The 27,068-nt window shown below is 48.6% G+C and overlaps 12 protein-coding genes and 1 non-coding gene across 13 annotated transcripts; 5 read left to right on the top strand and 8 right to left on the bottom strand.

Moving 5' to 3' along the window:
- Positions 1 to 397: 397 nt before the first annotated feature.
- BCR38DRAFT_422539 (uncharacterized protein) lies at positions 398 to 929 on the bottom strand. Its single transcript, XM_040859537.1, has 2 exons — positions 791 to 929; positions 398 to 689 (listed from the first exon to the last, which is right to left on the bottom strand). The coding sequence occupies exons 1-2, from the start codon at positions 913 to 915 to the stop codon at positions 542 to 544; spliced, it is 273 nt and encodes a 90-aa protein (XP_040718532.1). The 5' UTR covers positions 916 to 929; the 3' UTR covers positions 398 to 541.
- Positions 930 to 1,603: 674 nt separating this feature from the next.
- BCR38DRAFT_422538 (amino acid permease/ SLC12A domain-containing protein) lies at positions 1,604 to 3,780 on the bottom strand. Its single transcript, XM_040859536.1, has 4 exons — positions 3,183 to 3,780; positions 2,907 to 3,129; positions 2,745 to 2,857; positions 1,604 to 2,695 (listed from the first exon to the last, which is right to left on the bottom strand). Exons 1-4 carry the CDS (start codon positions 3,464 to 3,466, stop codon positions 1,684 to 1,686), a joined length of 1,632 nt encoding a protein of 543 aa, XP_040718531.1. The 5' UTR covers positions 3,467 to 3,780; the 3' UTR covers positions 1,604 to 1,683.
- A 537-nt stretch (positions 3,781 to 4,317) lies between these two features.
- On the top strand, positions 4,318 to 5,443 carry BCR38DRAFT_521345 (uncharacterized protein). The gene is made up of 2 exons (XM_040865188.1): positions 4,318 to 4,440; positions 4,532 to 5,443. Exon 2 carries the CDS (start codon positions 4,574 to 4,576, stop codon positions 5,372 to 5,374), a length of 801 nt encoding a protein of 266 aa, XP_040718530.1. The 5' UTR covers positions 4,318 to 4,440; positions 4,532 to 4,573; the 3' UTR covers positions 5,375 to 5,443.
- Positions 5,444 to 9,925: 4,482 nt separating this feature from the next.
- BCR38DRAFT_422529 (uncharacterized protein) lies at positions 9,926 to 10,215 on the bottom strand. The gene has a single exon (XM_040859535.1). The coding sequence runs from the start codon at positions 10,185 to 10,187 to the stop codon at positions 10,011 to 10,013; it is 177 nt and encodes a 58-aa protein (XP_040718529.1). The 5' UTR covers positions 10,188 to 10,215; the 3' UTR covers positions 9,926 to 10,010.
- A 675-nt stretch (positions 10,216 to 10,890) lies between these two features.
- Positions 10,891 to 11,775, top strand: BCR38DRAFT_471851 (uncharacterized protein; the record flags this gene model as incomplete). Its single annotated transcript, XM_040862882.1, has 3 exons — positions 10,891 to 10,944; positions 11,020 to 11,529; positions 11,614 to 11,775. Exons 2-3 carry the CDS (start codon positions 11,119 to 11,121, stop codon positions 11,773 to 11,775), a joined length of 573 nt encoding a protein of 190 aa, XP_040718528.1. The 5' UTR covers positions 10,891 to 10,944; positions 11,020 to 11,118.
- An 80-nt stretch (positions 11,776 to 11,855) lies between these two features.
- On the bottom strand, positions 11,856 to 12,884 carry BCR38DRAFT_422528 (uncharacterized protein). The gene has a single exon (XM_040859534.1). The coding sequence runs from the start codon at positions 12,720 to 12,722 to the stop codon at positions 12,201 to 12,203; it is 522 nt and encodes a 173-aa protein (XP_040718527.1). The 5' UTR covers positions 12,723 to 12,884; the 3' UTR covers positions 11,856 to 12,200.
- Positions 12,885 to 13,826: 942 nt separating this feature from the next.
- BCR38DRAFT_t111 lies at positions 13,827 to 13,968 on the top strand. The gene has a single exon. It is a non-coding gene; the product is annotated as a tRNA-Thr (tRNA).
- Positions 13,969 to 14,552: 584 nt separating this feature from the next.
- On the bottom strand, positions 14,553 to 15,722 carry BCR38DRAFT_471849 (uncharacterized protein; the record flags this gene model as incomplete). Its single annotated transcript, XM_040862881.1, has 3 exons — positions 14,553 to 15,076; positions 15,347 to 15,388; positions 15,532 to 15,722. 3 exons carry the CDS (start codon positions 15,720 to 15,722, stop codon positions 14,746 to 14,748), a joined length of 564 nt encoding a protein of 187 aa, XP_040718526.1. The 3' UTR covers positions 14,553 to 14,745.
- A 1,994-nt stretch (positions 15,723 to 17,716) lies between these two features.
- On the top strand, positions 17,717 to 18,441 carry BCR38DRAFT_481723 (actin cortical patch SUR7/pH-response regulator pali; the record flags this gene model as incomplete). The annotated part of the gene is made up of 2 exons (XM_040863405.1): positions 17,717 to 17,913; positions 17,988 to 18,441. The coding sequence occupies 2 exons, from the start codon at positions 17,717 to 17,719 to the stop codon at positions 18,439 to 18,441; spliced, it is 651 nt and encodes a 216-aa protein (XP_040718525.1).
- A 1,220-nt stretch (positions 18,442 to 19,661) lies between these two features.
- Positions 19,662 to 21,146, bottom strand: BCR38DRAFT_128798 (uncharacterized protein). Its single transcript, XM_040853542.1, has one exon. The coding sequence runs from the start codon at positions 20,765 to 20,767 to the stop codon at positions 20,048 to 20,050; it is 720 nt and encodes a 239-aa protein (XP_040718524.1). The 5' UTR covers positions 20,768 to 21,146; the 3' UTR covers positions 19,662 to 20,047.
- A 122-nt stretch (positions 21,147 to 21,268) lies between these two features.
- BCR38DRAFT_422520 (uncharacterized protein) lies at positions 21,269 to 22,022 on the bottom strand. Its single transcript, XM_040859533.1, has one exon. The coding sequence runs from the start codon at positions 21,942 to 21,944 to the stop codon at positions 21,762 to 21,764; it is 183 nt and encodes a 60-aa protein (XP_040718523.1). The 5' UTR covers positions 21,945 to 22,022; the 3' UTR covers positions 21,269 to 21,761.
- Positions 22,001 to 23,086, top strand: BCR38DRAFT_521340 (glycoside hydrolase superfamily; the record flags this gene model as incomplete). Its single annotated transcript, XM_040865187.1, has 1 exon — positions 22,001 to 23,086. One exon carries the CDS (start codon positions 22,001 to 22,003, stop codon positions 23,084 to 23,086), a length of 1,086 nt encoding a protein of 361 aa, XP_040718522.1.
- A 214-nt stretch (positions 23,087 to 23,300) lies between these two features.
- BCR38DRAFT_422514 (cytochrome P450) lies at positions 23,301 to 25,644 on the bottom strand. Its single transcript, XM_040859532.1, has 6 exons — positions 24,750 to 25,644; positions 24,627 to 24,690; positions 24,320 to 24,553; positions 23,885 to 24,202; positions 23,644 to 23,813; positions 23,301 to 23,574 (listed from the first exon to the last, which is right to left on the bottom strand). Exons 1-5 carry the CDS (start codon positions 25,586 to 25,588, stop codon positions 23,691 to 23,693), a joined length of 1,578 nt encoding a protein of 525 aa, XP_040718521.1. The 5' UTR covers positions 25,589 to 25,644; the 3' UTR covers positions 23,301 to 23,574; positions 23,644 to 23,690.
- Between the last annotated feature and the right edge of the window lie 1,424 nt (positions 25,645 to 27,068).

The following is a 27,068-nucleotide window of genomic DNA, read 5'->3' as shown; positions in this document are numbered from 1 at the left end:
CCCAGAACAAGCGACGGTGGCGATAGCAACGATACCATCTTGCCATGTCGACGTCGAGACCCATAGCCGCTCCTACAATTAGCCGACTAGAGCAAGGAAGAGACATACAACGAACAGCCACCGAAATGCATACGCTATTTGTTGTGTGCCTCAGGCACATCGCCTGTGTGCTGGGTGCAGCGCTTGTTATAATTGCCCATGGATAACCCTTCCGTAGCTGCAGAATTTTTTAATTTTTGGGGGTTTGTTCAGGGATTCTCTGGTAGTACGTGGGTACTACATTTGCGGCGAAGATGGCAAGAAGTCCGAGGAAAGAACGCAGGGGAAACAACATGAAAACTGTTGGAACTACAATTCTCAATGTTGCATAAATCTGAAATAATGAATGAGTAAAGAATGTGGTCATTGCAAGTACTCCGTACAATCTCCAAAATTTCCAGACCAAACGTCCGCCCCCTTCTTTTCTTGCTGTCTACCTAATAGCCACGAAATACTATCCGTTCTAAGAGAATGCATCCCTCAAACACCGAGCGAAGTCTCCTTACTCGTTCTCGGAACCATCCATGACCTGGCAGGTGACGCCACCGGTGCTGTCATCCTTGACGCACTCCGTGGTCTCGTTACAAGTGGCAGCGACCATCCAGACACCGTCAGTGCAGACGCGGATGTTCTGGAGGCCATTGTGGGGACTAGTGGTCTATGTCAGTTCACGACTCGTTTCTTTGCTTTTCTGAGAGCTCAAGGCTGGATTTAGAGATGGGGAAAGATGGAAAGGCAGAGGTGTTCTCACTTCTCGCAACCGTAAGAGCCGGACACGCAGGCAGCGTTGGTGGAGTTCCCGGGCATGGTCGCATTCTGGGCGAAGGTGGTCGCGAAGGCGGCGAAGGAGACGGCGATGATGCTGATGATCTGCATTTTGTATGTTTGGGGATTGATTTATCAAAAGGTGGGATAGAAGCGAGAGTTGATGTTTTAAGTAAGCGATTGAGTGTTTGTGAGCGAGTGTATGTTGATGCGGATGAAAAATTCACTCCAACTCGGTCGAAGAGCCATCGTTATATACATCTGGCAATACTTGTTATCGATGGTTGTTTACCGTCGTCATGTTGGATTTAATCAAGCTACATAATCGCGACGCGACTATACAGTGTCGCTCGTGTTCACAATAGATTGAAACCCAGATAGGCTCGCGTCTTCAGTCTAATATTGCATTTGGCTTTGGCATGACAGCTAGACTAGTGCAACATTCGGCTCGGGTAGTATGCACCCAGACACCTTATTAGTCTTGTTACCAAAACCATCCAACCGCTGAATATCAACAAGTTGAGTGGCCAAGCTGTGAACTGGTCCAACGGTTCTATTCATTGTTTGGGTTAGCCGCATCGTATTTTAACTCTGCTATTGCTTGCATCATTTACTGGAATTCTCTTGGTCAGTTTAGTCCTATTCAAAGCTCGACGAACTGATCTATTGTCCGATTGTACATTTCACACAACCCGAATTGGCATATAGTTTAAGTCTGTCTGCCATCCGAACTATGGACCAGTCAACACCCCGGATTCAACCCGACAATTGCAATCTCCCTGGGGTGTCCTTGTATATATGCATATTCAACGTATGTTTATTCCAGTGAGGGCCAGGTACGCATTGTGCACCGGCGATATTGACTAGGAAGATCTATATTTAGAGGTTCTTCATAAACCTCTGCCACAGGGTCTGGTGACCGCCAAGTTCCCCTGTAGTCAATTCCTTAATTTCATCAAGATCGCGCCGTCTCCCAGACTGCAGATCAATCTCCTCTGCTCTCCAAAACCGCGTGCGGAAAACAAGTTTGAACCCAAAGTAAATAAGCGGGAACAGAGGCAATAAGATATACGCATCAACAAAGTTTCCAGCATCGAAGGGGCTCAGTGTCGTCCATCCTTGCACAAATGCGAGAAAGATGTTGGCCCCCAGCCCAAAGTACGCATTCAAGGGATACCAGAACGAAACAAATGGTAGGTCTTGTTCACGGTAGCCTTGGGCCTTCCAAGCAGAACGGAAGCGGATATGGGTGAACGAAATACCTCCCCACACCAGGAATGTCGCCACACCACTCAGGTTGACGATGTAGCTGTATGCCCTGCTCGCTCCCGTACTGATATTCATCAGAGAGAGGGCTCCACAGGCGTTTGTAAATACGACCGCTGCCACCGGAACACCTCGCTTATTCGTCCCTCCCAAGAACTTGGGCGCCTTGCCGTCCTGCGCCATGAAAAGAATGGTGCGCGAGGCAATATAGATGGAGCTGTTAATCGCGGAGATACAAGTAATAAGAATGAAAGCATTTATCAAATGCACACCTCCCTCCCAGCCGGCGTTCTGGATGGCGATCGTCATCGGGCTCTGCAGGGCCCGGCTTCCGCCGTTCACCAGATCTTCGGCATTGGATGGACACGTAAGGCCGAAAAAGAAGGCAGATCCGAGGTAGATGAAAATGATACGCCAGAACACTTGTCTGATTGCATGTGGTACCGCGACTCGGGGATTCTTGGTCTCCGTCGCGGCAACGGCGATGGACTCGCAGCCGGCGTAAAAGGTGGAACAAAATACGAAAACCGTCGCGACGCCCCTGAAGCCTTCTACGAAGGGGCCGGGGTCATGCCAGTATTTGAAGCCTATCCCTTCGGTTCCGTTGATGCCACCGGAAGCGTAACTTTGCTGGGTCAGTATTGCAGAAGTCCAGCAATTGAGGAATTACTTACACGATTGAAAATAAGAAAAACATGACAAGCCCTAGAAGCTTGATCAAAGCTAGCCAGAACTCTGCTTCGCCAAATGTTTCGACTCCCAGAAGTTGGAATCCGAGGAACAATGTCTATTGTCTTGTCAGTATCAGGCACGAGGTGAGTTATCGGTCTACTCACCCAAAGAATCAAGAAGTAGCCCCAAACGGGTACCTTATCGCTCCAAAATACCAGGATACTCGTCACCGCATTATACTCGTTCGAAAGAACCGCAAACCAGATGATGAAATAGTACCATCCCACAGCAACCCCAAACGCCTTATCGACAAATCGGTCCGCCAAAGAAGTGAAGGCGCCGCCACTTGGATACAGAGTCGTCAGTTCCCCTAAACTCTGCATAATACTGTGAGAATGTCAGCATTCCATCCTTACGTGACCTTGTCCAATCTCTCATACCTGAAAGCAATAATTCCAATGACAGCGAACCCAATCAACAACGAAGCCGGACCACCACTCGCCAGAGCACCTCCCGCTCCAACGAGTAGACCAGGTCCGATGATACCAGCAAGTGCCATCATGCTTAGATGCCTCGTCTTCAACCCGCGCTTTACACCACTCGTGGGATCGATCTCCCGGGAATCTTCGCACTCGCCATCGGTCCCGATTTCCGATAAGGGCCCTACCAACCCATCGGGGTACTCGGGGTTGGACATGAGAGGCATGTAGCCAGCTTCAGACATTAAATGCGTGAGGGGATGAAAAGAGGGGGAAAGGTGTGAAATTCGGAAACGCTGCAGGCTAAGTCTTATCAAGTTCGGCTCGTCAAATTCCTCTGATAAAAACTGAAGGCTTGAGGTGTTCGGTGCACTATGGCGTGATCGCACTTACTCTGCGATGCCAAGATCGTCTTAAACTGAATTCAGCAACACACCCAGGTTACGGGAACCGTCGACTTCGAGCTCCGGGAACACTAAAGCACAGCTGAGAAAATTAGCATGTAACTACTCGATTGTGTCGCAAAGTCGAACAATATTATTCGTGGGCAGATTTCCGCTGAAGAGTTTGCATGCAGTCTTGGATGCGCGTTGCGAGACTCGCTGTGGGTCTAGGATCTTCTAATAGCGGGGTTGCGTGATATTACTATCTAGCAAGCCAAGCAAGTCGTTGCCAACAACTGTAGCACCCAGCGTTCGTTAATCTGGCTTATATGTGGTTGGCTATAGCAAGCTGATCGAATCTTCCTTGTGCTTCTGCTTGTTCTACTCCCCACGTTGCAGATTGAAGGTCACAACTCTAGCTCCTGGTAGCAAAGCGGTCTGCGACTCTGATTGCATTGCTGTTACGAGACCTGGTTGCTTAGGCTTTAAACTTACTTGAATTTCTGTGGGCAATACAGGCAAGAGAGTTGTATTAGTGATGATGGGACTAACTCCCAGGAGTCTGTGGCTATGGAAGGACTATCTATGCAGCTGGCCCGAGCGCTGCACCCAGCAGACATCCGGTGTACCTAGGGCACGCAACAGGGTATGATATGGTTGGTTCTCGGTTGAGAGCATAGCAAGCTACTGATACGCGTATAAGGCTTTGAGCCATACTATCCCTATTCATCCACAAGTATGATAAATGCATAATAATTAGTCTTATTTCCAATGACCTGAAGTCTTATTAAGACCTGTGGCAATCAGTGATATGGGGGTGAGCTGGGGCTAAAATGGTAAGTCTACGAAGAGCAGCCCATGACGTCAAGACTTCAAGACTCTAGACCTTATGCATAACTTACAAATATTTTGCATCAACTTCCCAAGGAGCCTAATCGAGAACGAGAATAATTAAGTACACTTCTCGTCATGGATGATTGGCAAGAACCCGCCCTTTCGTCGAGGCACTTTCACAATCGCGTGGGCCGAGGGGACAGGGGTTCAGCATCACGCAACAAAGGCCGCAACGGCCCCTTCGACGTCAAGTCTTCCTTCGGCACCTACGAGCTCAAGTATCCTGCTTTAGACAAATTCACCAACACACCGTCAAAGAAACACAAGCAGACGCGTTCATCTCCGTCGATGGAACTATTCCGTCTAACAGATGACGGAAACGGGATCCTCGGTCAGCTTATGCTGCCTGACATGATAGAAGCGACGATTGTTTTGGCAGGCAGTCGAAAGGTACTTCTGAAAACCGCCGAAGATCTCGAGGATCATGCAAAGTCTGAAGGCAGTGGCAAGAGAGGCTCAGAACAAGACGACTGTGAAGGGGAGGGTCCAAAAGTTGACTCCGATGAACCCATTTCAGACGGGGAATCACCGGATGAAGAGGTGCAAAGCAATGATTCTAGTGCAGAAGAGTCCTGCGGAAAATCTGGGAGCAATCGTTTCCACACCTTTGAGAAGAACAGTTTCCAGGCACCAAAGTTCTGGATACAGTGGCGTGGAAAGGTTAAGCGGCCAGGATCCCCAATAGAAGAGACGAATAGAAATCTCATGGATACAGGAATGGGCTACATTGTTTTCTCTGGAAACAACTGTCGGAAGTTCAAGGGTACCATTAGTTGCGAGGCTCTTGGGTGGAAGGATACGAGTATCACGGGGTGGAAGACGGTTTCGAGAAGTGAAAGGGATAAACCTGTGACATGGGTTCCACTGAAGGAGTAACGTACCCCACAAGCAAGTTGGCCACTTTTTCTTGGCACCGTATGAATAACTTCAATAACTTAACTAAACTAAAAAATAATAACTCAAACTAATCGGAATCCTCTTCCTCGTACGTATCTTTATCATTCTCACAAGTACGAGCATTATGTCCGGGCTCTCCGCAGATCCTACAGCGCCGTCGGCGTGGTTCGGCCGGTCTCGTGCGACGACGACTTACACGTATATTATCCTGTAGCTGCTGTTCAATATCCCGTTGAGACTATAAGTCCTGAGCGTCTCGTAAACTAAGAGATCCTCCATCTTGTAGCTGTCGATTTTTAATCCTTCGACGACGGCTTAGCTCTTGATTGGCCTTCCGAAGTGTAGTAACCTCATCCTCAACTAAAACTAACCGATGCATAACAGCCGTCGCACCACGTGAAAATTGGTCAATAGCCGTAAGTATTGTCGTCGGGGAGCTATTCTGATGCTGTACGATTCTGTTTTTAACGTATTCAGACTAGGATTGCGCCTCAGTTGGGTTATTTGGAGTCTTTGACTCCCAGATTAAGGGGGCGCCAGACGAGCTCCCAGGAGGTGTAGGCGTATGTAGCTTAATATCCAGCTGTGAAATCACATATTCCGGGTCGTACGGAATAAGTCCTGTCCCCCTGAAACCTGCCTGGATATTCGACTTAGTTATTGTCGTGCGATAAGCCCTATAGAATGCCAAAAAGAAATCCTCCTTCGGGATATGGGTTATATGCGCCCGTATTAGGTCTTCAATTTCTTTGCCGTACGACCTTTTCAAAGCCCTAAAACAGCCTACATCGAGAGGCTGGAGCTTATATGACGAATGAGCAGGCATACTAAGTGTAATAATAGTATGCTCTTTGCAATATAGCTCGAAGTCAGTCGAGTGGTGGCTCTCATGCCCGTTGAGGATAAGAAGACGATAAACACCCTTCGTACGATCCTTCGTATAGCGATCAAAGTGCTGAATCCAGTCTACGCCTCGCTCATTTGTTGTCCAACCGTTTTTGGTTACAGTGATTACCCAGTCGGACGGGAATGGGCTATTCTCGTACCAGGATAAGAGGTGGTTTTGACCCGCGACAATAATATACGGCGGGATAGCCCAGCCGGACGAATTGATACCCTGGATTACTGTAGCCCATTCTCGATTGCCTTGTTGGACTGTACGAGGCCTTCCGCGTCGTTCGGCACTTGTAACTACCATCTCGGATGAGATTAAGCCCATCGCGAGCCCTGTCTCGTCGAATTTATAGATATCCGCCTCTTGGATACCATATTTCGCAATTGTATTTCGTACGAGCGTAAACCACGCGCGATACGCGTCAGGATCTTTGCAATAGGCTCGTTGGTAGTCGATTCTTCGATTAAAACGCGTCCGAAGGTCTGGTTGTCGTCGTAGGAAGTTCGAGGCCCAGTTGACGCGGACGCGTCCAGCGCCACGGTCACGGAGCAGTCAGTTAGCCATAGCTTCAACACCATGGAGCCGGGGAGGAAATGATCGCGAATCTAGGTCAAGTATATATTGTACGACCGCTAACTCTTCTGATTCCGTAAGCTTATGACTAGATTGTCGAGTATCGCGTCGAGATAGTAGTCCGCGTTTTCGGTTAGCTAGAGTTGTACGAGGGACATTGTAGAGTTAGGCAGCGCGTCGGATGCTTAATTCGGGTTTCGATTGAAGCGCCTGACACGCTAGAATCACGTCGCTTTCTTTCCAATTCGATCCCATCTTGGTATGTGTAAAGATGCTAATTAAAAGGTTGTTCGTACGGTGCCAAGAAAAAGTGGCCAACTTGCTTGTGGGGTACGTTAGAGGTAGTAAATGTCATTAGTTCTAATTTCGGTTTGTTCCATTCTGGCTCTGCTGTCATTTTCAGGGTTATAGAAGACGTAGAAATTCATTGCTATCCAAAGGACAATCTATTGTGCAAAACTTATATAAAAGAGTTGGCGTTAACCCACAAGGAACCTCTGATACCACCGTATCTCGGAACCATTACACACAACCCTCAGTTTTGCTATTTGAAAAGCTTTTCAAGATCTCAATCTCCCACAATAAGTTCACCGCATGGTTCTTCAAGTCCATCAGCCCTGACCGACCCCCAATTTTCCGCTCTGAGACCATTGTGGTCACGAAGATGGTTGCAACCGCTGTATATTTGATGCCAGACAGCCAGGCGCACGATACGCCATGAAGATGGCCTATCTAACTGCCTACAAGCCAGTCACCAAGCTGAACCCCATCAAATGGGTCACGTCTTGGTGGAAAGCCTACGGAAACGACAGAATAGGCCGGTGTTAAGTGGTTAACGATTATCACCCTCAGTACTGCTTTGTGAAGGGGATGCGGCCAGCCGCCGCCGACTTTTCCGCCGTCCGGGTCCACCAACGCATGACGGCAACATCAATGCTACCAATTCTAGCAATTTTAAGGCCTTCTTCCACAAGGGCTGCAGTGCCGATGGTCAGACAAGGGACGCCTTTGACGCTAGCTTTAATGGCCAGTAGGCTATCGGTCCAACGTCCAGAATTGCGATTCACGCAAACCCTTGTTGAAGCGCCTCTGCGGCACGTTGCAATGGTTCTCGGACCGACCGTACCTGGCCCCTGGCAATCGTTAGCCCAACTAAAATGCTAAGCCGGAGATCTAGAAGCGGGTTGAAGCCCCAATCAACTCTGTGAAGAGGCATCCTGGCCAAGCCCTGGCCGTATTCCTCAGCCGTCAGTTCTGCTACTGATTTGGCAGCTGTAATGACGAACGAGGCCTTTGGATAGGTTGGTTCGGCTAGAAAAGTGCTGGCGAAGTCGAATGAGGGTTAATAATGGCCCATAGTTGGTGGCCAGCCGTTGCCTCGGTCACTAGCACCTACTGAGGCTAGTCGACCTTGAACTTCATGATCATATTCCGGAACAAAAGGTCAAAATCCTGAAGGTAGCCACAAGGTCCTTTTAAGTTCAGAACTCTATGCCTCTTAGCTGCCTATTTGGGAGCGCTGATAATGTGTGAGTATATAAGGGATACTTATATACAAGAACTTTTGTTTACAAAGGTCTAACACGTTTGACGGCATCATGAACTGTTTGGACGGATGACCTTTGCACGCTTATCAACTGCCTTCGTATCAGGAACGGCTAGGCCGCAAGGCAGTAGTACAGAGTGAAGGGGAGAAATACGTGTTCCAGCTGTTGGTCACCGGGTGGTTACTGGTGGTCAAAGGTAGGTATGCACAGAATAGTTCATTAATCTCTAGGCGTCTATTCTTACTTCTCCAAGACTCCTCCTTTAAATAGACAGCTAAGACCCTGTTCCGCATTGTAATTCCAGGATCCCTCAGTTTCAGCAGTGTTTCGAGACGTCCATAGTTTTCCACGACTCATAAAACTTACAGGTCAGCTTCTCACCGGCTCCCCGTGTCATGCATCCAGCATTGTGAAATTTCTCGTCTTGACAGATACAGTCGGATACTTCAACGAGTTGAGCATTGTCCATGCGCCAGGTATTTGTTTGGTTCTTGATTTCAGGCTTACGGTAACGAGGGACTCAACACCACCAGCGGCAGCGCCGGCCACCACAGATTGAAGAGGGGGGGTTACGGTGCTCTGTTATCGAATTATGATCACAATAATCCAGATATGAGAGCTATTGTTGTTTACAGTTCTGCGATCAACGCCTGTGTGCTAGCTAATGATATCAATCTCCTGGATAGGGCAGTTCTATCCAAGGCCTTACCAACCGTCAGATTAATGCTGGTTTCATCGCGTCGTATTCTAGAAGGATTCCAATTTGCGCGGGGAAATTGGTTCTGGGGTGTTTTTATTTTGCAGGATAGGATGGGAACATGTTGCCTGAGGAAGAAATTTGTCATGAAGGCCCAGTCTCGATCCATGAACAGGTTTTGGCGTGAGATGAAGTCGAAGGGTGCACGGTACCACGTATTGGGAAACCCAGGAAGCGTCTTTAGTTTGATTAGCATGAAAGCTGCTTTATTATAGAAACACTCTAACAATATGTCGTGTAAAACGACAGATATGCTCCACAGTCCTGTAATTTCTGAGACGTATAATGGTGGGGAGATCGTATGTGTCTTATGGTGCCAACTCGCGGACATGACGACCATGGCCATAGCAAAGGACCGGGTGGTAAGCTCTAGGTTAGTCACGAGTAAACCCAAGTGAACTCGCTATAGTTATCTCGCGGAAAATCTGAATACCTGCCACACTGCAATGAACCTGAGAGATTGGAGATAGCGACACGGATATCGTTACAATAGAGAATTCTTGCCTTGAGAAGGTGTCAACTGTGTTTCTATCCCGAATCTGCAAACCATCTAAGTCTGGAATGTCAAGGTGCCCATGCTTGGAAAGATAGTGAATTTGCACTGCATCGATGGGAAAACCCTCTAGATAAGCAGTGATATAGAGGAGAAAACTCCCTTGGTCGGCAAAGAAAGCATGTCAGCGTTGTCTGGCCGTGGTACAATTCGGGGGGTGCACGAAGTTGCTGTCTAGAATATGCGTAGGCATGTTCCAATATGCCTCAAATTTGGTATGTCAGTTGATTCTTACCCGAATACTCCGTCTCGCATTCGTAAACTCCCCAATCACGATGCCGCATACCATCTCAGGCTCCAGGACGCCAGCTAAACAGAGATGAAGTTTGTCTAGAAACCGACGATACCATTTGTCGTCGATGGCTGGCACATTGGGTTCCATAGCAACCCAGCAGTAGATAAATACAGTGACGCAGCATGGCTACAGGATGCCGTCTGTTCCGCGGTCTTTTCCGGAGAGAATCCATCCCTCTATTATCGAATTGTAGTCATCTGATTTGCTATGAAGTTAAATGATAGTAAGAATCTGTGCGTGCTGTTCCCGTTTGATGCAAACGCCCATGCGAGACCCGATTGGAAGGGCAGACCCACCTTGCAGTTGACAAGTTGCTCTGGAAATAGCTTGCAGATACCCCTGCTTCAACAGGCCCAAAATACGATGAATTCCTGGTTTCTCGCGAGATCAAGAAAATTTCATCATGTTTTTGAGAAAAGTACCGCGACGTTGTCTAAGTAAGGCGGGCAGCGGTCTATATGCGGTTGAGTCCCATTCATAAGCACCCTCGTCTCTAGGTATGAGGTACAATCGCTGGTAGTACCACGACTTTGAAACGTCATCGAGTCAAACGAGTATAGCCATGCGACGCAAGTCAAAGCCAAAGCTTTGAAGACGTGCTCAAGCTTCTGTGAAATCCCGCCAGAGCAGTCCTATGTAAGGAGTCCCATTGGGTTTATATTGTGAATATGTGTGGAGTAGGAAGTTGTCAAGATGCAGAGCAATATAGAAGGTTGTTATTGCACGCTTGAAATAATTAACTGCAGCATCTGAAAGTAACGTACCAGCTTGTGTGTCTTGTCGCGGCCTCCCCCAATTGCTATTCCGACGTATCGGATCAATCTTGACGAAGCTTTCTGCTGAACCATAATTAACTGACTTGAAGCACCGGACATGGGATGCTGGACTAAGTCAGCAGTGCTGAATCTCTGTGCCAGGACTGCATGAAAGTATGTAACCAGTCAAATCAATCTACCCCCACCAGCAGTCCCCGTCTCTGAAGCTGATTGTCTCTGGCGTGGTAGTTGAAGACCATTTGACCGGTATACTCCTTCGTCAATCTCAGAAGTCCCGCACCTCTCGTTTATTGTTTTGAAGGCATCGAAGGCCGCGTCGTGATCACCATGCATAAGAACACGCGGATTTGCTGGTATTACTCGACCCTCTGTTCGTCAGCAGCCTGTTTGCCGCTCAAAACGACGTTGCTTCATGTCGCCGTCGTTCTATTGATAACCCACGTACCACATTCGTTTCGACTAAATACCACGAATTTTCCCCTTATAGTGACTATCGCTACGGTCCTTCTCACGGTTTTCGCAAACATCGCTGTTTTTGGACAGACCTTCGAACCTCTAGTTGATGTGGCTGTTGCTGCCGGGCATGGGAAACGGCACAATAGCATCACTTTTAAAGATGTATCGACCCTTGAATCACCTGTATGTGCCAACCCAGCCCAGTCCGCCGCGGCCAAGAGGAATATTTCATCGTACGCATACTTTGGAGGGTTTAGTACCGATACCCAGGCGTTTCCAGAGGTGGGTGTGGTACTTTAGCACTTGCCTTGCCGAATGGCGTGGTATTGATTAAGACTGAATTATGCTTCTAATCTGCTTTCCTAGTTCACGGAGCGACTTCTGTTTCCACAAAGTTCGGAACCAAACCGAACATATACACTGCTCACTTTGGGCGCGATGCAGCCGGATTGTACGAACATGCACAGCTTCTTCAGTACCACCGACGACCTTTTCTTTGCTACCGATATTCTTGCCAACAGCTATTAAAGGACCTCGTATCTTGATCCTAGGGACGGAGGGATGGGTACGGAGTTACAAAGCAGCTCGGGATGAGATTAAAATTGTACTTCAGTTGGATATCTATTTCATTAGGCCTATGTACATTAAGATCCTCATTATATAATCCGGGTACCCAACCCTGATGCAGGTCTCCCGGACCCATACACCCGAATTGCATCGATAGCAATGTGCGCCTGTGTTGCTGTATCGATTGTGTGACCTCCAAACGGTATTCACCACTCTGCTTCGTTCCGCCGCTGACCTTCCTCCAAAGACCACGGACGTTCCGGTGGCCCTGCGAGATTCGCATTGCAAATTTGACGACGCCTTGCTTCCTCCATCACCGAATCCCCCTTCCAGCAAGCATCCTCGTCGCTGGTGCTCGAGTCTTTAATCAAGTTGTATGCAGTCATTTACAGCTGAAAAGCCCCAAAAGCCGTGGCCGAGAACAACAAAGCCCCAATCGTCAACCCCAGTGTCGTAATACTGAAATCATGCTTGCCTCCCGGTGCCGCCCCCTTCAAAGACTCACTACTACCCTCACCCGTCGAACTAGCCCCATTTTCACTACTCGTACCACTCGCACCCCCACCAGCCACAACACTAGCACCCGCCGAAGTCGCAATAGCAGCACTGGTCCCCGTGGCTGTGGCAGTAGTGTTCGAGTTGCAAAATACATCTTGCCACGAGGCGCCGTTGTCGAACAAGCAGTCGGTCAAGTCCGCGATGCTCTGTCCCACGGCCAGACAGTACAGCCCGCAGTTGTTGTAGTAGCTGACGACATCAGCGGACCCGCAGCACGAGGACATGATGTCCGTGTGGTTCCCGCCGTAGGGCATGGCGCAGACTGCGTCCGAGACGGGCGGGTCATACAGGTTGGCGCCGCAGTTGGCGACGGTGGACGTCGCCGAGGCGGAGGTCGCTGTCGATGTCATCTTGGCGGTTGATCAGTGGTGTCTGCAGGATAAAGACGGAGAAGGTTGCAAGCTCAAGGTAGTCCTTTGACTGGAAATAGTGAGGATTGCTAGATGGATATTGAAAGTAAATGAGAAGAACTTGTGCAAAATTTCTTTCTCATGTTGTCGCTTCATTTTTAATCTTCATCAACACAGACAACAGGTTAGGGGCACATTGGCCGAGCAACTTGTCCGACGTATCAAAAGCCCGTGTTGAGAGCCACTTGCAGGGGGTAAAGCAAGGCGGCGGACACGCTATACCCAGTTGGGAGGTGAGCATCTCCAGCTTGTACGTGCAATCTCGGATACAATTGTCGTCTGCTGGACAAAAGCTTTCAGCCGCATTGTCCAGTTATCGCGATTGCAATAGGCCACTCATGCTAGCCTATAAAAATGCATTATAAGGCTTTCTAGCGATGCACCCACCCACTGGCCGGAGCCACAAGAGCCTCCACATGAAGTCGTCCTCAACTACAGGCCGCATGCTGAAAAGCGTAAGGTAGCTCATGATTCACAGTGGTTTGATTGAACTTTAACGATGGCAAGGGCCAGGTTATAGCATGGAGCATATTAATCTGTAGCTCCTTCCTTCATATAAGCTAGCCCTGACTTATTTTTCCACCAGTGAGTCTAGGCGTAATCTACAGCCAGCCTGCTTGCTTGAAAAGACGGAATGAGCGACTTCTTGCTTTGATTCCACGAAGGAGACAGCCCACGGTTGAACAGACTGCAAAATGTGACCTTGAGGCCATTGAGGGCCAAATTATTATCGAATGATCAAACGGGTTGTCTAACAGGCCATTCAGTGAATCCCGATAACTGTTGAGGCTTTCAGGCCGCTTGCGAAGGTTTGGCCCATAGCCATAACCTTAACACTGGTTCGTTTGCTATGTCGCTCTACATAATTAGCGGAACTGCCTCGCTATTAATCTATCGTGTTTGTGTACAAAGGCGGCTCAATTAGCATTAAGCTAAGACATGCTTACTCACCTTAGCCGTGTTCCATTCAAACTGTGGAGATCACCAAGTGGACTCCCTACCTCCATAACCTGCTTCAAAACTGACGGCGGGGAACAGAATATCGCCTCTATGGCACAGTGGTAATGCGTCGCACTTGTAACCCATATAAGGCTATGCGAAGGTACGTCTAATGCTTCACACTGTGTACAGTAATACCAGCAACTAACATCCTAAACGATCCGTGGTTCAATTCCGCGTGGAGGCACATAATTTACTTTTTACACATATTTTTTTCTTTTTTCTTTAATCATTGCATGTTATGGTTACAAATGTACTAAAAGGCTTTGCACTTTGAACCAATGGAATGAGTATAAGCCAACGACTTATGTAAGCCCTGTTTATAGAGATGGTGTCTGTGACGTTTCCATCTCAGGGCAACTGCAGACTATGGCCACCATGAATTATTCTATTTTATCCATTCAGACAAAGTATCTTGCCCATATACTATTTGTAGGAATATGACCCTCTTTTTGGAAAAGCTTTGCATCACATTTGGTAAAACACAGGCGTATTCTAGTCTGTATATTACCTGGAGTTTACCTACGTACCAGTACCGCAAAGCCAGAGGGACAAATTGAGTAGTAGAGCACCATCATAACCTTAATATCGGGCGTCTTCACCCTTATCCTCAACTTTATCACTCAGCAATGCAATATACATAGAACACAAGCGCGCATATACCATAGAAAGCGGAAGTCCTTCCTATGTTTAGCAACCCTAGATGCCCTCGTTCATCTTAGTCAAAGAATTTCTTGAACGTGAAGTGTTGCTATGCATTATTTATAACTTGGTAATTCCTGTACATTCAGGTCCTCGAATCTAGGTCTAGTTTCTCACTCTGATCCTCCCTGTCGTCTATCACGCCCCGTCACATTAAACATTTCCAATGAGACTTCCCTGACGAAAACATCGCACCCCTCGAGAATCCAACCACTTCCTCACCAATCCATATATCCTACCCTTCTAACCACCTCGCAACTGCCTATCCAGAGAGCCTCGTACCCCCCTGCTTTATCTCCACCGGCACCAAGTCACACGCCTCTATCGTGCAAAGCGGCGATGGCGCAAGATTAGAGCAGCACGTCCCCATCCTACACACAGCCGATGGACGCCAGTCCTTGAGGTTCCAGCTAGTCTCAACCTGGGAGGAAGACGAACAACGGTAGTACCATACGGCCGTTGGGCCCCAGGGCGCGAGTTCCGGAACGGCCGGAACAGCCGGAACAGCTAGAGCGGTGGCGATGAAGATGGCGAGGACGAGTAAATAGAGACGAAGTAACGACATCATTGCGCGCGATGGGTGGAAGGTAGTTCTGTGGCAGGTTATCAGCCTCTGGGGTTAAGTGGTGTGACTGAAGTGGTCAATACCGCGATGGTTTTTGCTCAATCGCAGTAAACGCGCAGGCTTTCCTTGTGGATCTTCGTGACCGTAACCAAGAACATGCATGACTGACTTAGTGGCAGTACCGAATTCAAGTCTGGGGATTTTTTCGACACTCGCTCCTGACGCAAAGGATTGCCGTAGGCGAGATTACTTGCTGGCGTCAATTATGTGCGAGATGCCACATTGTCGTTCCACTGACGGCTCCTTGTACGATGAAAGAAATTGGGTAATCTGTACCATACTGTGAAACAATTCGGCACAGTTAAATAGAGTTCATAATCTGGGTCTTCCATGTTTTTGGGGCTCGGCATGCACAAATGCAGTAATGCACGAGTCATGAATTTTGATTCGACTATACGTTATTAAAACAAAATTTCGACTTACACGTAGTTAAAAAACACTACGTTGATCAATGTTAAGTATCGCAAGAATAAACGCACACGACTTGGTGGTTGAATGGCTTGCACAGCTATAGTATTTCGGACATGTCCTATTCGGACTCGCTGTATAATGCTCCCAGTGCCTCTGACGACTAGATGCAATCCCTGGACGTATAGGACCGTGTGTTTTCTCATCTTAAACCTGCACTGTTCTCAATTCCAACCGGCCTTCTTTCAGCGCCGGTGCAAGTTCAAAGACAGAATCGGCGGTCCCAATGACTAACTGTCTAGGATCCGATTCGAAGTGGGATATCCTTCGTACGTGCAGGCACACCTCATATGGCGAGGCTGCAAATCGATGGAATACAAGTGGAAGATAGTTTCCTTATATATCAATCCATACTCTGAACTCGTCTTGCGGTTTCTCCCTGTTGAAACGAGGGTTCGAGGTTGAGGCTAGATGTGGGAAGACCATCTAATGAAAATCCATTTAAAGCGAGATTGTAAGGGCACTGGCTTTGAACAGCCTCTGGTACCAAGGACAGAAAGTTGCTATCGATCTTTCAAAATACTCGTAGACGTTTCTGGTCTCATCTATAAAACCCGCAGCTTCAAAATATGTAAACAGATCTTGTTTTGGGTCATTTGGCCGATCTGCAGGCAGCAGACAGAGGGACAATCCAGACCAGCAATCATTCACAAGCAGCTACGTCATAACTTGAGGCTGCGGTATAGTATATTTTTGGAAGTGGGAATATCAACCCTGTCTTGTGCCAGTCAACACATCATTGGTTCCTAGTGTAAGCCACGCTAATTGGATAGGCGTATTCCAGGCCACTATGGAGGAAACATTTGCGGTACCCTACATAAATCTGGGGGTTTCTTTAGTGTCGTATAATCCTTTCTAGAGCAATGGTCGAACTCAAACTTGCCCTCCAGTTGTTTCGAACCGTAGAATATGAAGGGATCAAAGTTGCCAACAATGGACATATGGACATACCTATCGGCGGATTCACAATCTTTGCTGGCTGTGCTTCGTACGGCGTGGCCAATAATTTGTTTGCTTCAGGTCGGAGCTAAAACTATCCCTGAGTAGTAAGTTTGTTACATTCCCAATACTTTCCAGCATCTTGTTGCAATTAGAAGTGTAAGTACTGAAAGACAGTAGCACGTTCCTATTTTCTGTTGCAATAGGGCCGTTACAACGGCTTTGACTTGGGGCGATTGAAGGCGCGTAGCCGACATATTCCTCCTCAAGATCCACTTAAGGATTCCACGCGCGTTAAGGGCCGATCCTGGCTGTATCTGCTTATATTATAGTACGCCAATACCGTTAAGACGGTCTAACAGGGTTCTCTGGGGCTCTCCGTTTTCCAGGGCTGGTTTAACTCTATTCTGTGATATGCCATTCTCGGTGACACCAAAGACGACCCCACCATTTATACCTCCGTATAGGCGTACAAAGTGCGTGGAGGCATAGTGGTGGTGTTGATAGGGTAGCCTAGCAGATAGAGGTAGAGGAGCTGCTCAAGCAATATTACGGCAATCCCACCGATCTGCTTCGAGATGCCGTCGTGCGGTGTCCTTTAAACCCTCGGAAAACTGCACAATATTGTAGATTAACATTAACTATTTATCTCCCTACTGTCGGATGATACGCCGGCAGAGTACGGAAGATTACCTGAGATATGGACGCTCGTGATTCAACTTCCCCTCGCAGGCCCCGTAAAATGCTGCGCTATCCAGTTAACGGGTCAGGTCCCCACAAGTCTCTAGGCTGGGCACTGGCGATCGAATTTATCAACATGCTTGGCCACGATAGCGTGGCTCTGCTGGGGCTTAGATGTCAGATCCTCAAGCACACAGCCAGTCAGGTGATGTGGTTTGCTGAACAGCCCCGTAAATTTCATCCCTTAGGAACTGAAATTCGTCATCTTCTACTTATGCTTTTCCAACAAAGCCGCTCGCGGCATTGCGCCAGAAGAGTGGCAAGCTCGCTGTGCCGAGTGGATAGCCACTTTGACGCGTGGATGGCATCGATGCCGTTGGTATATAGCAAGTGCGACGGTGTCGCTGTCGATATGGCGGTAGTTGTATTCAAGCCCATATTAATTAATACTCTGAAACATATTCAATATTCACGATTTTCCACACAATCTTCTGTATAGTGTGTTGCGGTCCAATTAAAGATGGGCGTGGGCAGATTCTTCCACTACATCGGCAGCTTAGCCCTCTTGGTCGCGATAGGTCTCCTAATTGTGACCGACGTTGCAGCACCCACCGTCAACAACCTCTCCATGTTCACTGTCTCAGATCGAGACTCGAGCTCATCAGCATCGATCCGCTTCGGCACATTTGGTTATTGCGTGCAATCAGAAAACAGCCAGTGAGTGTCCACCTCACCCCAATATGTTACCCCTCCACGTGTCAAAGACATATGTGCTGACTTGAATTCCACAGGGATGACTGCTCCAGCCCTGCCATAGGCTACAACCCCATCCCCATCATTCGGACCACCTTCCCCACAGTCTCCATCTCCGACGCAACATCCACCGCGACCTCCAAACTTACCAATGCCATGGTCCTGCACCCTGTCGCGACAGGTCTAGCGGGTATCGCCTTACTGCTCTCCTTCAGCGCCGGCTTTGGGAGTTCCTTCTTGGCCACCCTCGTTAGCGCCCTCGCGTTTGGCACTGCAGTCGCAGCGCTTATTGTCGATTTTGTCAATTTCGCGGCTATCAAGGCGGCTATTGCCAATGATGACGGGCAGTCATCAGTATATGGGGACTTTGGGGTGGCGAGTTGGACATTGCTAGCTGGTACAGCGTTGTTGTTGGTTTCGACGGTGATTTTGTTTTTCACCTGTTGTAGTGAGAGGAGGGAGCGGAGGGGGCATTATCCTAAGGGGTACTAAGGCACCTACTGGGTGCGTGGTAACCATGGGAAGATGACTGTTTAATAAGTGGCGGGAAGTAAATAAGGCGTTTGTGGGTTGGCATACCTTTATTTGATACCAAGGCCTTCTTTAGCAATATGTTATGTTTTTTTTTCCAAAACCAAGGGTGTACCTTGTGAATAACGAACTCTCTTCTTTGTCGTTAAGCGTAAAGTTTTGGTCAGTACCGCTGATATTCTGTCATGGTAATACTATATGATAACTCTGCGTTGCCACAATGAGAAGTATGGGGAACCACCATGCATGCGAGGGATTTCAATGTCCAACTTTGTGAAGGACTGACAACACATGCTCTTGATACAGTTACATTGTTTTTTACATCCACTGACCACTCCAAGTCTTTGCGCCGAGTATAGCAATAGCCTTTTGTCCCCCTTTCTCTTAAAGTCCTAAACCGATGCATCATCTCCCCTCCCCTCTACTAACTTCAAGCAGCTCTGAATGCGCTGTGATAAACTTAGCAAGCTCCTGTTATGTTGTCAGCCACAAACTCCTAAAGATCGACAGCCCAAACTCACATCCTCGGGCAGCGCTGACAGCATCTCAAAGCTGGGACAAATTGCCTGCGCCGTCGTCCAGCCGTCGGGTATGTATGAAGGCGGACTTCGAGGCAAAGCATCCTTCTTCTTCAGCTCGCGTGCCCTGTCGGCCGACTGCCCAGCGGCCCAGAGTCGCAACTCCTATTGACATTGTCAGTGATGGTTGAAGGGGAGATGGGTCAGGGATGTACATCAGGAGACAGCGTATCTAGCAGCGCAAAGTTAGGCTCTCTAGCTCTGGTCTGCTTCTCGGTCCACCCGGGCGGTATGTACGATGGAGCGGATTTTGAGGATGATGATTTGGAGCTTTTCATTGTGGCGGCGGCCTGTGTTCGGCGATGTATTCGTGCTTAGGCGAAAGTAGGTTGCTTGATAATCAATAGATTGATTGATCTAACTCAATTCTGGTGAGCTCTTAGCGGATTACCTACGCTCTTGGAAAGACTCGACGTTGCGGCTGAAGTAGCACTGAAGCCCAATGATGATCCTAGAGTCCGAAGGATCAGAAAATGACGTAGCGGGTACAATCTGTCGGAGTAAGCGATCGGGCCGACATACCAGATCCAGATGCGAGAGGATGTAGGCTTAGGTCATGTGATATGTTTTCGTGGATCCGATGCTGAGTATGTATTCAACTTCATGTAGCCATTTCTGGCTATTATCGCATTCGTGCGTATGGAACGTGCCGGGTATCGGGATAAATCAGAGTTGGTAACGTTCTGATCACTATAACGCAAACATGAATTATAATCGGTTGTACGTACTCGCTGGCATAGTAGGAACTTTGGTTATCTCCGTTGCCAATACTGAAGAAGTGAAAGGACAAACGGGTGTGACATTCATGATGGCCTAATGCAACGTACAATCATTCAAGCCGAAACCCAGCTTTTCATCTCATATACTGAGTCCACAGTCTAATGAAAGCCTTCAGTGTTTATGCTCCCATCGAGACATGATCCCCATTATCTGTCACTTAGCCTACACATAGCAGTCCGAATACAAGTCAACCCGCTTCATCATAAGAATTAGTCAGACGAGGAGCTGCTGGAACCGCTCCCACGGCGCTTATGACCACCATGCTTGTCCTTCTTGTGCTTCTTGTCCTTGTTCTTGCCCTTCTTAAAGTGGTCCTCGATCTTGTGCCCGGCGAACGCACCACCAGCAGCTCCCAACAACCCATGACCCTGCGAAACCCCCATAATTCCTCCCAGCAACGCACCACCAGCGGCGCCTAGCAGACCTCGTTCGCCATCTTGAGGCGCACCACCCTGCCCATGAGCCGGCTGCCCTTGGCCGTACGCTTGCTGTCCTCTCTGGTCGTATTGACCATATTGAGCTTGCGAGGGGTACGCACCAGGTGGTGGCGGGCCAGGCGCTTGAGCGTACTGGGGCTGCGGGCTGTGCGAAGGCTGACCCCAGCTGCCTTGCTGCTGGTGATGAGGAGGCGGACCGCCTTGCTGGTATTGAGGGGGTTGCTGCGCGTATTGCGGCTGAGGACTGTGGCCTCCGGGGTATCCGTACTGCTGGCCGCCGCCGTACTGATCTCCTCCGGGTGGTGGTGCGGGGGATCCGTACTGGCCCTGGTGCGGGGGAGGAGGTGCAGAGTCGTACTGGCCCGGGGGAGGTGCGTACTGGTTCTGAGGTGGATATGGCGAGTGACCACCTTGGTGCTGGCCCTGGGGTGGTTGGTTGTAGCCGTAGGATTGCTGGCCCCCGCCCCCGCCGTAGTACTCTTGGCTTGACATTTTGACCGACTGAGCGACACTAGAATCACAGGTTTGATGGGTATTTGGCAAATTCAGAGAGAGAAGAGGTTAAAATATATTTGATCTTAGAAACCAAGCTGGCGGGCAATTTAAGCTCGAGAAGACGTGCGATGGCGGCGCTTACTTGTAGGGAAATTACGACGACTCCTCTCAGTTCTTGTGGGCAGTTGCAAGTAATGTGATCAGGCCGCAGTGTGATTTGTGGCTGGGGCAGAGAGGCGCAGATCCTTGTTAAGCGAATCTACACACGGTTTAGCCGCGGCAGGCCGCTGATGTTGTAGTGGATTCGAATGGCAAAGTGAGCTGAATCTCGCCACTAAGCCACATTCACGTCACCTGCAGGCGGCATTGAAGGCACTTCAGCAGTGCCTTATCTGATTGAGACGACATGCATGTTCCAGGCTCGTATTTGACTACTATACGACGAGCGCATTAGGATTAATTGAGATTCCGTAATACAATCAAAGTCTCGTTCATCACCACGTTCCAACTCCTCGGAGTCATCTCCTACAGGCGAGTGAGTACATAAATATATTAAATACCTGCACGAAATCAGATCCGGATAATAGCGTCTACAAATGAAAGAATGGGACCAGCACATAGTGTCGCTATAGCTTCGTTTCGATCTGCTGTATAGTAAGTTTACAATTATGTTCGAAAGTAATCAGCGCACCTACTTTCATTTCCAACCTTGTAAAAAAACCAGGTGGCGATACTTCAGTACAAGCCACAAACTTTAGGTTCCTCGTTATTTGTATACTCCCCAACACCAACAGTGACCATCTGAGTTATTACCAAATCACCAAAGTGGCAACGCAACGCAATGCGGCGCTTGTATCGGATCCTTCTCACACGGCTCATAACTTGCAGGTGAATTTATGCTGCTTCCCTCAATCTTGTCGGGGATTCTCGTCCTAGTTGAACTAAGAAGAACAGACTTTGATATCCCCGTGGTTCGTCAGGCTTGGCGTTTTTAGCAACGGCTGGTTACTAAGACAATGCCTCTACGACAGCTACAATACAGGAAAGCTTGATCTTGTTGGACATATACGTACGTGTTCCCGTAACTTTTAGGCTGTGAATATGTAGTTTCATCAGGCACCAGACGAACACCATAATAGTCATTTTCTTTGCGTATCAATTTCACTACATTCATTTCGGTACATCGTCATATGACTTGTGGCAACCTTTCCACGTGGCGATTCAACCATCATGAACACAATACAATTATTCTTCCTCCTTTCCGTCCTGGCAAATCAGTCCGTGACTGCATCCCCCCTCGCTAACACAACCATCCTAAACACTCACACTCGCCCCATCGGCTCAACCCTCGTCAGCTGGTGGGGTCAATCCACCCACCCCCTCTCTGAGATCTACTCAGACAACACCTTCGACATCATCCTCCTCTCCTTCCTAAGCCGCTTCAACCCCCCAACCCTCAATCTGGGCCTCTCCACCGGCGTCGCCGGCCCAGCGCAAAGAGCGAAAGGTTGGCACTCCCTCTTCGATGGTAGTACTTCGCCCGGAGAAAGCGGACCGTGTCTCGCCAGCCAAATCGCAGCATGTCAGCAACAGGGGGTCAAGATCATGCTTTCCGTCGGCGGGGATAGTGAATACTCAGACATGACGTTCTCTTCGTCCAATGAAGCGCTTGATGCGGCGGAGATGGTGTGGGATCTTTTTCTCGGTGGAGACTCTGATGCCCGCCCGTTTGGAGACGTTGTGCTTGATGGCGTGGATTTGAATAACGAGAGCGGTTCGGGGGGGTTCTACCATGAGTTCGTCACCGTGCTACGCGGGTTGATGGATAGCAGCGAGAAAAAGTACTTGCTCAGTGCATCGCCAATGGTGTGGGAGTTACTCTACCAGGTCACGTACGGGCCTGGCACAGATGTCTCGATCCCTTATGAGATTTTGGCTCAGTTAGACTTTGTGAATGTGCAGTTCTACAACGATGGGGAGCGAGGGGTCGGGGGCGGCGAGTTTGAGGAGTCATTGTATGCGGCTGTGGAATTTGTTCAGGGGGCGAATCCGAATCTAGGCTTCTATTTGGGGGTCCCGGGTAGTCAAGCGGCGGCTCCGAATGATGGAGTGAACATTTTGACGACTGAAGGAGTTAGGGAGATGTTTGCCAATATCTGCAGCCTTGATTTACCTGGGAAGGGGGTGTCGGGGGTGACTATTTGGGATGCGGGCTATGCCTTGGATAATGGGAATTTTCAAAGGGCTGTTAAGGATGCGTTGCTTTATAACCCCCATAGCGCTTACTGGACGAACGGGACGTATTCTAAGAGATAGGTTCCTGGCATTCAATTACGGGATTCAATTACAAGTTATTTGACGAGAAGGTCTGGTGAGATGAGTGCAGGCTCTGTGGTTCGGGCTTAGCAGGCCAGTGCCAGTCGTGAAGTGTCAATGAATTCTTGGATAACACCGCCAGCCCTAACTCAGGTCGTCGCTTGATGGCTCATGTGGCGGGTCACAATTATGGTAGGATGATTTGGATTCAACACTGGATGAAAATATATAGTTCGTTTTCAAGTCGCCTTTTCAGGACTTGATATCGCCAAACATGCCGCAATTCGATAACTAGATAAAAATGAATTCATAGTGTCAATAATTAATACCTGTAGTTTTCTTGTCCAAGGTTATTCAGGGAATGAGGTGGCTAATTTCTGAATTGTACAAATTACGACTGCTGTACGAGGGACGTAAACTGCGTCCGAGTCATCGATGTTCATTTGTCATTGTCACTGACCTTTTACACTTATAACATGCTGAGTATACTGTCAACTCCAAACTCAGCTGAAAATCTACGTGCGCCAGACAAAATGGTAGCCTCGCAGCTTACTTACATGTATATTCTCCGTTCTCCGCGTATCTGTTGCATCCCGGGAAGTGACTACAAGTCCTTTCCGGCCTCGGTGACCCTAACCCACATGTGCCTCTGTACAAAAACGGTGTAAGCCACCTCCTCCCAGGGCTGTCCCGGATATATCAACTGCCAATCGAACGCTCTCACTAACTACGCCAAAACAAAATTTAGTTTCACGAGAAGAAAAGGATTAATCGAGACGGATCCTAGTAAAAACTTGCCTCAAACGTGACCTTATTCAACTCAATCATAGCGAGTACCTTCCCCGCGCACATCCAACGCCCATGCCCAAACGCGAGATCAACGGTGCGAATCATCTCGTTCCTTTTTTCTTCACTGGCTTCGAGGAACCGTTCCGGACGGAACACCTGCGAGTCCTGGCCGAAGACAGATTTAAGCCGCATCATGGCGACAAAGTTACAGCCGACTGCCGTCCCGCCGGGGATAAAAAGGCCGTTGATGGTTTCACCCGCCGGGGGATGTCTTTGTAGAATCCGTACACGGCGGGCGAGCGCATGCGGAGGCCTTCCCATATGATGCTCTAGAATATTTTAGAGATTAGCGGGCATCGCAGAAAGGGAAAGAGAAATGGAAAGTTCATGAATAAGGAAGCATAGGCCAATAAAATATGGAGGCTGGTGGTCTGGGAAACGCACCTGGAAATAAGGAAGATTCTTAGCCTGCCCCATCGTTATGGGCGATGATACTTTTCCAGACTCCACGGCATCTTTGATCTCGGCTTTCAATCGTTGGTACACTCTTGGAGTGCTAATGATGTGCAACATTGTTGATCGAATCGCAGTTGCAGTGGTGTCAGAGCCGGCAACGATCTGCAGGATGGTTTCGCAGTCGATCTCATCCTTCGTCATCCCCCCACGGATGAAGGCTCCCTGTGTCAAGTCACGTTAGCAGGTTGCTTTGACCCCTGGCTCGGGTCCGGCAGGATACAGAAAGTATACGTACCACCATATCTTCAGCATCGCTGTCCTTCTTCTCGAAACGACTGCGAGTGATTTCTTGGCAGACACTGTGGGAACGCACTGTTAACTGAATGCTGGAGCCTCGAGCGGTAATCAACATGCGTACCCTATCAGTTTCCCAAGTCCTCGTTCATCCGTCGGCTTCGGCGCCATGAAATAGGCAGATATCGGAGAGATGAAGAGACGTCGTAGCAGGGGTACGTCACCAGCGGTGGCAATCCAACCCACTGTCCGTTCCAGTGAGTCGGTGTAGCCGTACAAGTCGTTTTTTGAGTCCATGAATCCAAAACTCTTACTAAAGCCAACTTTGGTGATAGTGTCCAGCGTCAAGTAGCGAATAATATGAGCAAAGTCGAAGGGCCGAGTGGTGCCAGCGTCCGAGAGATATTTCTGCCGGATGATATCCAAGAAGTGCAACAGCTGGGAATCAACTCCGCCTTCCATGTCCACGTTATCACGTCCGCTGTACCCATGAGCTGACTTTGCTTTCAATTTATCATGGGCCTTGATCTTCAACGAGCTCAGGAGGTGGTCGCGTTTGGGGTCGAATTTGGCTCCGAAATACCATTCGTCCCGATTGGCTTGGCTCCGGACACCGTTGAGGTGCCGTATCACATTCGGATCATCCGAGACCAGGTATCTGGGACTGGTGCGGACTAGGGAGCCGTACTTCGCAAGGTTTTCGTACTCTGCGCCTCGTCCGGTGAGCACCCTCGTGGCTACCCATAGGTAGGAGAATGAGGCCAGAGTTGGGCCAGGGACGTGTCGTAGTGGATACCAACTTCTGAGGCTTGAGATGATATACCAGACCACGAACGCCAGTAAGGCATAGCCCAGGATGGGAGTCGGCATTTCAATAAACATTACTAAGCCTGTTGGTAATTGGTACAATGAGCTGGGAGGAGTTGGCCATGAATGAGCAAGAGCTGGCAGCCCCTTTGACATACGAGGGACTGCCACCTCAAATACCCTGGTAGTGGCACCACTTGTGATCCTTGGGTCTTACCCCGCTCTGCGTAGGCGCTTGAGGCAAATCGGATTTGTTATCATAGCGCATATAACTGGGCATTCGATGCGACGTAACAGAGCCAGCATTGATTCGACAAATGGCATTGAGCCTCCATATATTCTATTTGAATTGATAATATCCACAATGTAAGACGGAAAGATGATAAGATGCCAGTTTGCCGAAATCTAATGTATTTTCTCCAGTATGCAGATGGAGTATGCTATCATTTCGGACTGTTGAGGATTTGCCCTAACTATCCCCAAGCCAATCGCATCAGTGGTCAATACCAAGGCAAGCAAGTAGATACTGGATAAGACGTACGGAGTGAACCAAAAATCACCTGGCTTCAAGATGGAGAATACTGATAGCGTGGCAGTAGGATGGGGCTTTGGTATCCCCTTCTATGAGAGTCTCGTATTCACAAAACAAACTCATGAAAAACTATGACTAACAAGGAGTTTTGCAATTTCCAGTTTCTTTCATAGTCCATCTATAAGAAAAACCCACCATTTCACTTGTCCTTTCATCATAAATACCAACAGACACATGCAATTCCTTGGGATTAACTACACTTATTTGTCGTATCACGGTTTGGCTCACTCACTATAGAGACGAGAGGCGATATAATCGACGATTGCCTGGATTAAATTTGAAACTCAAGGAAAGAACCTCCTATGAAAATAGCCCACATAGTCCCTAGTCTTTCTTAGTACTCAACTTGTAGCAATAGACGGCTATGTGTATGGTGGGCAGGGCATGCTAGTCTCGAATAGCTCAACTGTTAAGAGGAGAGAACCCACGCCTAGCGTATTATAAGCTTAAAGAAAACATGCGAATGGAAATCTACTTGTCGCGTGATGCTGATTTTTACAATTCAATGGAAAGTGAACGTGCAAAGAAAATATACGGACCTCCGTGATGAACAACTAGGCAGCGAGTAATACACGACGTTACACATAAGGTACATAAAACATATGCAGCCAAGCCGATACCAAACTGAATGCGTCCAATAATACCTCTTAAAACGATCATCTGGACAGTTTTGGGATGAAATATAGACGACGCGTTTTATACGACGTGGAATTCTGAAGGACCCGCTGGCAGCCGCAACGGTGAAACACTCCAAGCCCGAACTTTTCATCCTAATCTATGGAAAAGTATGCTGTTGAGGTGACGTTAGGATCCCCCGCAAAACTACTGGGAAACCCTTGCTCTTGATCAATCAGTTTGACATTCCGCTAGTGGTGGTCTCATGAGCACCACACCCAATCACCAAACATATATGCGTTCTTCGGGAGTACAGTAGGTTTTAGAACGCAATGCCAAACTCATCCGAGCATCTCCAAGGCCGCGGCGCAATGTGTGTGAAATCGAGGACTCTTGCCCGCGGGGAGCAAGCTTGGCGCCTGGATTGGT

The sequence above is a fragment of the Pseudomassariella vexata genome, assembly GCF_002105095.1.
Source record: "Pseudomassariella vexata strain CBS 129021 chromosome Unknown BCR38scaffold_3, whole genome shotgun sequence".
Lineage (NCBI taxonomy): Eukaryota > Fungi > Ascomycota > Sordariomycetes > Amphisphaeriales > Pseudomassariaceae > Pseudomassariella > Pseudomassariella vexata.
The sequence above is the reverse complement of the archived record's forward strand: the minus strand, read 5'-3'. Positions and strand labels throughout refer to the sequence as shown.